Raw genomic sequence first — 13588 nt, forward strand, 5'->3', positions numbered from 1 at the left:
AGTGGCAGAGCAGAGATTAGAACTCAGGTCTTCCAACTCCCAGGCCAGTGCTCTTTTCAGTAGGGCATGCTTTTTTACATCAGACACAAGTACAGTCACTCTCCCTAGAATAAAACACACACGTTAACAGACACATTATGATTTAAATTTTCTGGTGGCTTTATTCTCAGCTTCTGTTACAATGTGTTTCTTTCAGTAGAGCTGTGGCTATATTACAATATCAGTCATGACTTTCAGATTTTCTTAACCAATTGGGAATCCAGGAAAATCATTATCATGAAAACAACACAGATAATATTTATGTTTTATACTTACAGCCATTCCTTAAACGGATTTTCACAAAGATTTCTTAAAAAAGGGAAATTGATGCCTCTGTTGGGCCCCAGCTCAACTCGGAAACACATGGACTTTCAACCTCTGCCCCGATTCTATTCGGGCTTCTTTACGTGAACACTGAATGTTCCAATTCCATGTTGTGTCCACAGTACTTCATCCTGGCCCTCTCTACCATGAGAAATAGAATCAAAATAAAGTTTGGGGAAGAAACAGAACATAACCATTTGCCCTTAAGGAGTGTACTTAAAGCCACTGATTTGTTTTGAAGAAACCACATAATCGTCATTGAGAGGAAATAAAAAAATTCTGAGCCATTTTTGACCAGGTGTCACAGAACAGAAGGGCTTCTACACTTCTGTATCATTGTGTGTCTTTATTCTAACTTATTGATGCATGTATATACAGTGCCTCACTTCCTACCTTACAGTCATTTTTAATAAAAATGTAAAAGGTTGAAAGGAAAAATGTGACAATAGAACTGTTACTCTGTAAGCCTTTTAGCATGGAGGTTTTACCATTATTTATGGTAATGCCACTTGCATGCAGTTAAATAATGCAGCTACAAGTTGGTCATCTCATTAGAAGTACGAGTCTATAATGACCTTTATCTTGTATTAAAGCCCTGATATGATTTGATGATGCAAAGCTCACTACTTAGTTTTCATGTGGGGGGCATGGGGAAGATTGAATTACCTACATATTTGGAGTATAGCATAAAATAACATTGAATAGACCTATTTAAGTATTCACTTGCAAAATATCTCATTAATGGTCTGGTAGTGTTAAGAATTTAAATAAAGCATTCATTTTCCTACTATCACTTCGGAGAAGCCAATAAATATAGTTCCCAGTTTCAATAAAAACTATTTTCACTTTAAAGTGATATCAAAGTAAACACTCCCACTATTTCTTCATATTGGATTTTGTCAGTTTTCTGGGTGAAAAGGTAACGTGGATATAAACAATGAAAATGAGCTATTTTTTCTTCTTTTAATGTAAAAAACTTTTAAACAAAACAGTTTTTTTTACAACTTTTATATTATAAAATTCTAACCACATTTTCATTAGACTGAATATTTAGCAATACCAGGAATTGTCTAGGTGGACCTTGCATGTATAGTTACCAAATAAAAAAAAAAAAAAGAAAGAAAGAAAAGCTGCCCTGAAATCATTGCAAGCAATTGCTTAAGGCCAAGAAGCAATGAAGTCAAACATTCTTTTCAAGTTATAACTATCATGTGGCTTACCATATTAATAAATGGTATTTGAGTGCTTACTGTGTGCATATCACTGGACTAAGCACTTTTTAGACTTCTGTGGAAGTTCTGACTGACCAGATTTAGGCTGTACAAACACACATCTGTAATTGCCCACAAGTTACTGGTACTATAAAGACATGGAATGAAAAACCTCATTATTGGATGGAAACTTGCCAACAATCAATATGGGACATATTTGATGCAAGAAATACTGTGCTCAAATCATCATCTTTCTGCTTAGATGTGCCTCATTTTGCAAAATAGCTATTTCCATATCAGCACACATTTACTGGGATACAAATTCCTGTCTCACCAATTGTTGAAGGATTGTTAAGAAATACTGCAAGAGGAACCAAAACAAAGTCATAAAGTGTTACTTTGGATTACTTTAGGTTTGTAGGTTAGATCCATACCATAGTTGGTTTTAGAGAGAAGAGTCAAAAGAGTCAGAAGTAGCTGCTTCCTCTCTCTTTCCTCTGCATGCTTTCTCTCAGCACTACATACCTAGCATCCACTCTTCACACTGAATGGAAGTTGCACACATAGACTCTAAGGAGAAGATACAGAATATACTGGGCACAAGACCCTGTGAATGAAGGCTATAATGCTTAGTGATCCGTATATGACAAAGAGTCGCTTGGGTGAAAAAAATACAGAAAAATCCTGATGCAGCTAAAAAGAATTTACGCACCTCAAAATTTAGAACCCCTTTCATAATTGGCAGTAAATAAAACTCTCCTGTGACCACATTTTGCCATTCTGAGCTAAAAGACTCAGGAACCAATATGTCATTCCTAGCATAACATTACAGAGAATCAAATCATGGACCTTCCTGAAACTTATTACCTAGAATGCTTACATGTGCTCATCTATGCATGAAAAATGAATCCGAGCAACAGAAACATAGTAAAAGACGATCAAAGTCGAAATTAGGACTATCTTTAGCAAACTAGTGAGTTTTATTTTAAGCAGAAAAGTTTTAGATTTTTGTATTGTTTAATCAATGCTCCCTGCGTTCTGATTTGCCATTTATCTCTCCTCTTCGGCCAGTAGAGCATACAGTTGGCTCCCTTTCTCAGAGAGTAACGATTTACTGATGTGGGGTCACTGTCTCGTTATAGACTCTGACCTGTAAGTAGGTTTGTAAAAACAGTCAGTTTGGCATAGACCTCTTGGAGGAGTCCCATTGACACAAATGGATCACCGTCACAGGCTGTAAACAATTGTTCACCAAATGGAATTCTGTGTTTCTTTTTTACTTTTTACCTTCTCGGGCATCTTTCCCTTTGTCTTCCTTTTCCGATTTGTCTTTTTCATACTTTTCCTTGTCTGGCTTTGTTACACTGTCATAGGGAGGTGGGGACGTGGTGGAGGGGGTCACATCTGCTATCGAAATTTCATTAGGCTTGTCGAAAAATCTATCTTCTTTAATAGAGGGATCAACGCCACCATCCTTGTTCAATACAATGGGCGCAGTTTTAACATTTTGCCTTAAGCGGTAACGCTTATATGCATTTTGAATGACGGTAGCTGATACCTCTTCTTGTTTTCTTTTCAGTGTAGTTGTAATTGGCTCATAAGAGACTTTGGAAGGATTGGCTGCCATAAATCTTTCTTCCATCTGTAAGCGAAGATTGTCCATCTCCCCACCTTCACCCAAAACACGTTTGGTGAAAGCGAATAAGATATCAAGGCAGTGAATTCGGTCCCCGCTGACCATGGGCAGGTCCATAGCGATGAGCTGGACTTTGTTCGGTTTGGCTATGAGAAGTGGGGGATCCAGAGACGCGGCAAAGTCAGAGAGTTTACTGTACTCTATGAACTGGGTTGCGTCAGGGTCAAACTTCTCCCACACCTCATAGAACATCTCAAAGTCATCCTCGCTCAGGGGCTCGGCACTCTCTTCGGTGGCCACACTGAAGTTCTCCAGGATGACGGCGATGTACATGTTCACCACCACCAGAAACGATATGATAATGTAACTGACAAAATAGAAAATCCCAACAGAGGGGTTGCCACAGTCTCCTTTAACTGAGCTACCGGGGTTTGCTTTATTTGGGTCACAGTCTGGCTCTCCGCTGTTCAGGATTGGCGCGAGCAAACCGTCCCATCCGGCGGAGGTGGTGATTTGGAACAGGCAGATCATGCTGTTGCCGAAGGTTTCGAAGTTGAACATGTCATTGATCCCCGCTTCTTTTTTAACATACGCGAAGTTGGACATGCCAAAGATCGCGTAGATGAACATGACCAGGAAGAGCAGGAGGCCGATGTTAAACAAGGCAGGCAGTGACATCATCAGGGCAAAGAGCAGCGTGCGGATCCCCTTGGCTCCTTTAATGAGCCGCAGGATCCGGCCGATCCTGGCCAGACGGATCACTCGGAATAGGGTCGGGGACACGAAGTATTTTTCTATCAGCTCGGCTAGAAACATGCCTGTGGAGGATGAACATAACAAAAATATTTAAAGAGGTTTAAATACAGTGACGAGGAGACTAGGAATTTTTCTAGCACTAATAAGATTACAATCACACAATTTCACCCATTAAAGTTTGTAACTTCCTGACTGCCAATAATGTTCCTTCATGGCAGAACTAAGAATTATGCATTGTAGATATTTTAGTGCTGAGGAGGTGATAGCTGGGATATGAAACACTTTCCTTCTCCTTTAGCTTTCAACCCCCACTATAATCAGGGGTAACATGTCAGCCCACTGTTGGGTAGGGACTGTCTCTATATGTTGCCAATTTGTACTTCCCAAGCGCTTAGTACAGTGCTCTGCACACAGTGAGCGCTCAATAAATACGATTGATGATGATTACAGCATTTGCCAGAAAATACAATCTCATCATTAAGTAATATTTATTAAACATGTACCTTGTTCCTTTAGGCACTGAAGATGGTAAATTAAGCCAGATAAAATTCCCGCCCACCTAGAACTTACAATCTTTGAAAAAAAACCAAACCACTCACTGAAGTAGTTGGAAAAATAGTAAAGTTCTGTAGTAAACGTAAAATGTTTTTCTAATTTTTCTGTGGCATTCATTTTTTAATCTTTTTAATGTGGAAAAAAAGCCTCTACAAGAAGCATTTTGGTGGTGGAAAGGAAGAGAAGGCTACAGAGATAAAAACTGGAATTTGTTTTTTTTACTTTTTTATGGTATTTGTTCAGTGCTTACTGTGTGTCAAACACTACTGTAAGCGCTGGAGTAGGTATAAGTTAATTAAGTCAGGCAAAGTCCCCATCTTGCATGGGGTGCACAGTATAAGTAGGAGAAAGACGAAGTATTTAATCCCATTTTGCAGTTGGGGAAATTGAGGCATAGAGAAGTTTGGTAATTTATCCAAGGTCACACGGTAAGCAATTGGCAGAGCCAGGGTTAGAATCCAGGTACTGCCTGGATTCAGGTCCATGCACTTTCCATTAGGCCATGCTGCTTCTCATTTGTTAAGCACTTACTATATGCCAAGCCCTGTACTAAGCACTGGGGTAGTTGCAAGATAATTAGGTCCCACGAGGGTGTTCACAGTCCAAGTAGAATGGAGAAGAACGTACAGAATCCCCATTTTGCAGATGGGGGAACTGAGGCACAGAGATGTTAACCGACTCACTTAAGGTCACCGGCAGGTAAGTGGTGGAGCCAGAATTAGAACCCAGGTCGTCTGATTCCCAGACCCATGCTCTTTCCACTAGGCCATGCTACTTCCCTTAGGCCATACCACTTCCCCAGCATACGACTGTAATATGTTTCTCAAAAATGCAGATGATGATAATAATAATAATAATAATGATATTTGTTAAGTGCTTACTGTTTGCCAGGCACTGTAAGCACTGGGATGGATAACAGCAAATCGGGTTGGACACAGTCCCTTTTCCCTCGTTGGGCTCACAATCTCAATCCCCATTTTAGAGATGAGATAACTGAGGCACAGAGAAGTGACTTGCCCAAGGTCATCCAGCAGACAGGTGGTGGAGCCAAAATTAGAACCCATGGCCTTCTCTCTTCCAGGCTGGTGCTTTATCCACTATGCCATGGGGAGCTATCATATTGTGGGATTGATCGTCCAGTACATTCAAATGGAATTAAATGCAATCAGATTCCCTTCCAAAATCAAGTCCGAGTCGTTGACTGAGCCCTTACAGGCAAACGGCTTCTGTAAAATGTGGATTCAAAACCTGATCTCCACCTTACTTAGAGAGTCCCATGTACTTAGTACAGTGCTCAGGATATAGTAAGTGCTTAACACAGACCATGATTATCATTAGAGAAGCAGCATGGCTCAGTGGAAAGAACCTGGGCTTTGGAGTCAGGGGTCAGGGCTTGTCAGGGGTCATGGGTTCGAATCCCAGCTCTGCCAATTGTCAGCTGTGTGACTTTGGGCAAGTCACTTCACTTCTCTGTGCCTCAGTTACCTCATCTGTAAAATGCGGATTAAGACTGTGAGCCCCCCGTGGGACAACCTGATCACCTTGTAACCTCCCCAGCACTTAGAACAGTGCTTTGCACATAGTAAGCGCTTAATAAATGCCATCAACATTATTATTATAAATGCCATTACATTAAAAAAAAAAAACTAAAGCCTTGACTGAGACACTCTCGAGGTCCGGGAAGAGTTGAATGCATTTGTTAAGCGCTTACGATGTGTCCGGCACCGTATCCAGCGTTAGGATGGGTATGAGCTAGTCAGGCTGGATGCAATTCATGTCCCACATGGGGCTCTCGGTCTTAATCTACCCTCACCTACGGTCCCCTGGACCCAACCTCCAACTTTTTAAGCGCTTAATACAGTGCTCTACACACAGTAAGCACTCAATAAATACGATTGAATGAATTACAGGCAATTAACAATGTAGATCCCTATCTGTCCCTCCTATTCCCCTCATCCCTTCCCCACTAGTCCTAGGAACTTTCTTGACTCTCTTTTACCAAGCACCTCTGTCCCTACTCTCAGCTGCTCTCAGCTGCCTGTCAGTTCTCACAGCCGCAGAGATCATCATCATCATCAATCGTATTTATTGAGCGCTTACTGTGTGCAGAGCACTGTGCAGAGATCAGAGGTCACCTCAAGGCAGAGGCATTTCCAGGTAGGAGAAGTGACAACATTCTCCAACAAGTTGCAACTCCCTTCCCTGGCCTCACCAAAGGAAGTGCAAAACTGGGTCAGGAGAGGAAGATGCAGTCTGGCTTTAGTTAATGAATGGGAAGCAGGGAAGGTGGAAGACACCAAATGAGGTATTCTTTCACTTAGGCTGAAGGCAGCTCAGAATCAAGGCAGAAGAGATCTCCACTCCTCCTATTCCTCCGAAGCCTCCCGCAGAAGCACAGAGCCAGGTCTTCAAGTTATTGATTGATAAGTGGGGTGGCAAGGTAGTGAGAAGGGAAGACAGGATGGGGAGGGCCCTGTCTTTTCGGTGGTAACTGAATTTAATGCTTGAATGTTGGGCAGGATTTAGTGTGCAACATAGTTCTGGATTTTACGTACTGTGGTCATTTGGAACCAGGGGTTTGCATGTACTTTAACACCACTTCCTTTTCAGCCATCAACCTTAAATTCTTATTTTTTCATATCAAACTCCAAATTGACTCTTTAAAACTGTGCCACATCTCTATGTGACAGTCAATTCAACCACTGCGTTTTCACTATGGGAAATCTGAAAAATCTTTCATGGGAAACTCAGGCCATATGGGTTTTTGTTTTCTCTCTCTCTAAAAAGAGATTCCAGAAAGAAAATATGGGAGTTCCTGTCTGATTTCTTTATAGTCTAACTGTAAAGACCAACCAGTATTCTCACCTACGATGGAGAGAATGACAACCACAAAGTCAAAGATATTCCAGCCAATGGTGAAGTAATAATGGCGGAGGGAGATCAGCTTCAGCACACATTCTCCCGTGAACAGAATGATGAATACCACGTTGATCCAGTACAAAATGTCAGTCATGTATTCACTCTGGTCATCGGTTTCCACCATCATGGTTACCATGTTCAGGCAGATGAGCACCATGATGGTGATGTCAAAAGCTTGTTTTGTCACCAGATCAAAGATAAATCCTTGGAGTTGGTTCTGTGAAAGCAACGGTAGATTTACCTTCTGTTCAGCAGTCTTGCAAGTAGCTTCTAAAAATAATTAGATGCACGCAATTTTCATTTCAACACTACCTCTTAACTCAGAGCTACTTTTCGCCCTCCAAGGCAACTACACCAAATCTTCATTATTTCTTATTTCACTGGGCACAAAGACCTCCCTAGTAAATACTCTGAGCATTTCCCAATGAACACACATACCCAGGAAAACCCACCAGAAAGAGAGACTAGAGGTAGTGGTTACCAAATTGCTTTCTCCCCTTGCGTTAGGTCTGTTTCATAAATCTCTTTACAGCCTCAGACACCTCAGCATGTATACAAGTAGCTCTCTTTCTTAATCTTCCGATAGGTAGGGAAATACATTTTCCCTGAACCAAAATAACTCATACACTTTATTGTAAAGAAAACCTGAAATCAAGATTTTTAATTGCTAATATGGATGATTGAAAAGGAAATCTCTTACCCCTGGTCGAGGTATAGGTTTTTGTGGTTTCTTAGATCCCAGTTTTTTCATTGCGTTGTAGTATTTTTTCTGTTCCTCCGTCATAAAGATGTCTTGACCTCCAAAGTGAAGAACAAAATCAAACCTATTTAAAACTATATCTATTGCTGCACTTTTTCCCTAAGTTATTCATATAGATTTTAGCTTCTTTTCGGCAGGGAATGTGCCTACCAACCCTGTTGTATTGTAGTCTCCCAAGCACTCAGCGCAGTGTTCTGCACACAAAAGCACTCCATAAATAGCACTGATTGATATTATTTTAAGAGATGTGGTATTATAAGTAGAACCCCAGGAAATGTTCTTAATTCAACTCAATATGGCTATAAAATGAAGCCCATCTTAAGGGATCCATGACTTACGGCCACCTCTCTTGCTTAAATCCCTTAAACAATTCATTCATACTGGGGAGGAGAAAACTCATGAGATAAGGTGAGGGGATAGACAGGTGGAAGGGTGGAGAGGAGCAGAACCTTAACTTCCCCCCTGTTGAGTAAAGTGAAGTGGCTTTCCAGGGATAGCTCTGCAACCCCTTCTTTGAGGATTTCCATTTAAAAATTTTCTATCAACCAACTGAATTTTCAATCATTAGTATTTCTTGAGCACTTACTATGCACAGAACACTGAACTAAGCGCTTGGAGTGTACCATATAGCAGAGTGGGTAGACACAATCCCTGCCCATAATGAGCTCACAACATTAATTTTACAAAAAACAAATACACCAGAAAGTCTTTGTTTTTTTTCCTTTCTTCCTCCTACATGGAATAATCACTCTCCTTTCCAATCGAAGGGAAAACCCAGAATCCTTTCCACAATCTGCACCATAAACGATGGCCTCTATCAGCACTTAATATTTGTTACCCAAATAGCCTGGTGCTGTTTTCATTCCTTCACCTTGATATCATGATCTTCCCCAAGTCTCTGCTCCAAAACAGTGACCCCCGTCCACCTACTTGCTTATTCCACTCTGTGCCCCAGCAGAAACATGACTGTTGGGAAAGACTAAGGTCAAGTGGTACTGACCAAACCACTGCTATTATAAACAATTCCTCAACACAGGTGCTCAGTTCTGACATCTCAAAACTGACACTTACCTGTCGTTCTTGACAGGAGATACCCTCATCATCATCATGATCCAAGAATTTCACCCTTGTCCTGACTGCCGTGTGCCAGGCTATTCTGGGTTCTGCTGTTTCTTCCGAGGCCCAACGCATCACTGCCACACGGTCTGACATTTTGCTTCACTGCATCTTGAAAGTATTACTTCTGCCTCTCCTATTTGTGTTTATTCCACTTCAGCTCACCATGGAGCAGTTGTTTGGGTAGCCTATGGTCATCTATTCTCCCAAACCACACCCATTCTATGACAATGAACCCATCAGACCGCCCTGCCCCTGACCAGTTGGGTTCACCCAGCTCTTAATATGTGAACATCAACACAACTAGTCCAGCAGAGCTTTAGGACCCGAAAGGCACCCTATCTGAAAATCACCCACTTTGACCACCACCAATGAAACAGCAGCTCCAGGCTATTAAACCTGAAGCAGACCCAGAAAACAGAGAGAAAGCACTGAAAAGAAAGCTCTCTTGAAGATGTTTGGACATGCTTCCATAGGGTGAACAAGCAAGTACAAGGCGAGAGGTGGTTCTGGGGATGGACACTGGAGGAATAAGGAGATCTCTGGCAAAGGTAACGGTTTTCATTGTAGCTCTTGGTCTGGCATTCCAGAGGCAGCAAACACACATGATCTCAGTAGTCAACGAGAAAGACAACCGGCAAAGGGCAGGTAGGGACCATGATGCAAATTGGGATTTAAAAAAAAAACAGGGATATGGACAGAGAAATCTATGCATGCATGTATATATGTAAACACACACTTCAAGTGATAAACAGATGCCCACATAAAGAATGAAATTTGTGGCAAATTTTAGGTCATGCTAAAAATAAAAAATAATGGAGAGTTGACTGAAGTTTAATATTGGCATCTTCAGGAAGTAACTACAAATCAATATGCAGGAATATACACTGTTTTCTATAAGAGGTATTCTAAATTGATCATAAACAAATCATAATGAGACTATTTCAAATGATCACATCAAACACGCAAATTAAAGATACTCAACTGTGATTTCTTAGAAAAAGAATCATTCTTTGCTCACAAGAGATTTAAAATACTTATCTTCTTTTTCTGTTGGTTGAAATTATCTATGATGACACCAATGAATAGGTTCAGGGTGAAGAATGCCCCAAAGATGATGAAGATGACAAAGTAAATATACATATAGAGGTTTTCTTCATACTTGGGCTGTTTGTTTATCTACAAAACCCATAAAATTAGCAATATCAATACTAAATTTTAGAGCTGTGACTTCATTCTACATCTCTAGATAAGATAATCAAAACATCTACCCTGAAACAATTACTGCCTTCGTTTTTTTTGCTGCTTGGTTTTTTGTTTTGTTTTTAATTACTGTGCCCTGTGTATGTTTAATAGACTTCAAGTCTTAACTGATTAAAGGTCTAGCAAACATTCATACATTCGTGGAAAAGTCAACTAGCTATAAACCATGAACTCAAAGCTACTAAGTGCTAAATAAACTTGGAAGGAATTTGAAACATGGATTTCCATCAAGCATGTTCATTTGAAGATGAAATATGCCAAGTTAACAATTTACAGTTTATTGCCAATTGGTGCTATTTCATTTAAATGACAATACTAAAACCTTAGAGACTTTGCAGTTTAAATTACAGGTCTTAAACGATACAGTGTACTTACATCGACTGAATCAACAGCTGCATACATAATATCCATCCATCCTTTAAATGTGGCCTACAAATGGGACATATAATTAAACGTATGTACGAAGGTCATGTTAAAAAAGGAAGGCAAGCAGAGTTAATGCATTTCATGAAAATCTAGTCAGATTGGGTACTTTTTTCCACATTTCAAAATACTGCTGCAATGTGAAATGTATATTATTTCATATATCAAAGCTGCTTTATAAGTTAATCACATCCTATTTATTACTGTATTTATTTTACTTGTACATATTGACTACTCTATTTTATTAATGATGTTCATATAGCTACAATTCTATTTATTCTGACGGTTTTGACACCTTTCTACATGTTTTGTTTCGTTGCCTGTCGCCCCCTTCCAGACTGTGAGCCCGTTGTTGGGTAGGGACTGTCTCTATACGTTGCTGACTTGTACTTCCCAAGAGCTTAGTACAGTGCTCTGCACACAGTAAGCGCTCAGTAAATACAATTGAATGAATGAATGAACATCCTTTCATATTCTTTCCTAACAACACACATAAATGAACAGCACTATCCAATATTCCTCCTTCAAATCATACCCAGATCTGAACTGCTGTTGAGGTGAAACAACCTGAAATAGGGGAATGCCAAGCTAAGTCATCAGTGGTGAATGTTTTTGACCAAAGGACCACCTAGAGTGTCTCAGCAGGTAACCTGGCAACCAGCAGATAGCCTAGGGTGCTCTGGTACAGCATCAGTACTATGTTGCGGTGAGAAGCAGCACAGCCTAGTGCCAAGAGCTTGGGCTTGGGAGTCAGAGGATGCGGATTCTAATCCCATTTTGGCCACTTGTCTGCTATGTGACCTTGGGCCATTTACTTGTTACGTCATCTGAAAAATGGAGATTAAGACTGTGAGCCCCGTGTGGGACAGGGACTGTGTCCAACGTAATTACCATGTGTCTACCCCAGTGCTTGGAATGGTATCTACCCAAGTGCTTAGTACAGTGCTCTGCACCCAGTATGAGCTACTTTAATACGATTGAATGAATGAATGAATAGTGCTTGGCACATAGTAAGCACTTAACAAATATAATAATATATAATAATATTAATAGTTGACCAAAAATCAGTCTTGTCTGCCAGAGTCTTCCTCTCCCCCTCGTCCCCCTCTCCATCCCCACCATCTTACCTCCTTCCCTTCCCCACAGCACCTGTATGTATGTATATACGTTTGTACATATTTATTACTCTATGTATTTATTTATTTTATTTGTACATATCTATTCTATTTATTTTATTTTGTTAGTATGTTTGGTTTTGTTCTCTGTCTCCCCCTTTAAGACTGTGAGCCCACTGTTGGGAGGGACTGTCTCTATATGTTGCCAATTTGTACTTCCCAAGCGCTTAGTACAGTGCTCTGCACATAGTAAGCGCTCAATAAATATAATTGATGATGATGATGGTGATGATGTACTTCAGAATGGGTTGTAACCACGACCACCTCCACACTTGCTGGTCCAATGCGCAGTGGACTATGATGAGCATTATTATTATTATTATTATTCAGGAGTGAGTTAATCTGGGTCTAACGTTCCACTAAATGCTGTTCCTATATTCAATTTTTCAAATAATTTTTCAAAAGTTGTCCTCTCTGGGTTTAAATAACTTAGTGAAAAGCTGAAATGCTCATCTGAATTCTACTAATATACTAACAGAAACATATATGATCCACAAAGAGGGACACTTACTACTTGAAGCAGAGAAAGGTATCCAGCTCCAACATTATCAAAGTTTACTTTCACATTTTTCCATCGCACGTCACCTGGATTTCCTTTAATTAGTCGCTCGCAGTCAGACATATTCATGACTTCTGATGTGGGAAATCTCACACCAGTTGTGGTGTTGACACATTCAAAGAACTTGCCGGCAAACAGATTTACCCCCATGATGCTGAAGATTAGCCAGAATATGAGACACACCAGAAGCACATTCATGATGGAAGGAATAGCTCCCACCAGTGCATTCACCACCACCTGATAAGTCCACAAAACAAAGCCCAAAACCCTTATCAGAAAAAGAAGGTAACAATTTAGCAGCAAGTAGTCTTCTTGGCAAACTTTGTACCTAAAATATTTTATTACTATTAAAATGAGCACCTGTGCTAAGTGATAAAATGACAACAAAAATGGCAAAAATTATTCAAGTGTCTGGGTGGAACTAAACATACAAGTTTTAAAAAAAGAAAAGAAAATCTGGGGGTGGCAATGGAAAGAAATAAAATCTGCATTTTCTGGAAAGGAGAGAGCTATTATGTATTGAATGCAGTGTAGTAGATTGAAATGAATAGTGCAACAAAAAACTTATGAAATTCTAGCACTGCAGATATTATTCATAGCCTAAAGTTAGTTTGCATTTCAGAGTTCTCCAAGTGCCATAGAACCTACAGTGCTTATTTTCTAGAACCGGGAATAGGGTAAAAGCAGCGTGCCTTAGTGGAAAGAGCGTGGATTTGGGAGTTGGATGTGGGCTCTAATCTTCACTCTGACACGTCTGCTGGGTGACCTTGGGCAAGCCACTTAACTTCTCTGAGCCTCAGTTACCTCATCTGGAAAATGGGGATTAAGACTGTGAGCCCCACGTGGGACAAC

The 13588-nt window shown here is 40.3% G+C and overlaps 1 protein-coding gene across 1 annotated transcript in view; it reads right to left on the reverse strand.

The window, feature by feature from the left end:
- Positions 1-2553: 2553 nt before the first annotated feature.
- Positions 2554-13588, reverse strand: part of LOC119932140 (sodium channel protein type 9 subunit alpha-like) — a 100179-nt gene continuing 89144 nt past the window's right edge. Inside the window, exons 22-27 of the mRNA XM_038751037.1 lie at positions 12689-12973; positions 10955-11008; positions 10358-10495; positions 8141-8245; positions 7387-7657; positions 2554-4028 (exon numbers count right to left, since the gene is read on the reverse strand). Of these exons, the coding sequence (XP_038606965.1) occupies positions 2851-4028; positions 7387-7657; positions 8141-8245; positions 10358-10495; positions 10955-11008; positions 12689-12973 (2031 nt within the window). The 3' untranslated portion in view covers positions 2554-2850. The remainder of the gene's footprint in view (positions 4029-7386; positions 7658-8140; positions 8246-10357; positions 10496-10954; positions 11009-12688; positions 12974-13588) is intronic.

Source organism: Tachyglossus aculeatus, chromosome 9, assembly GCF_015852505.1.
Source record: "Tachyglossus aculeatus isolate mTacAcu1 chromosome 9, mTacAcu1.pri, whole genome shotgun sequence".
NCBI classification, from domain to species: domain Eukaryota; kingdom Metazoa; phylum Chordata; class Mammalia; order Monotremata; family Tachyglossidae; genus Tachyglossus; species Tachyglossus aculeatus.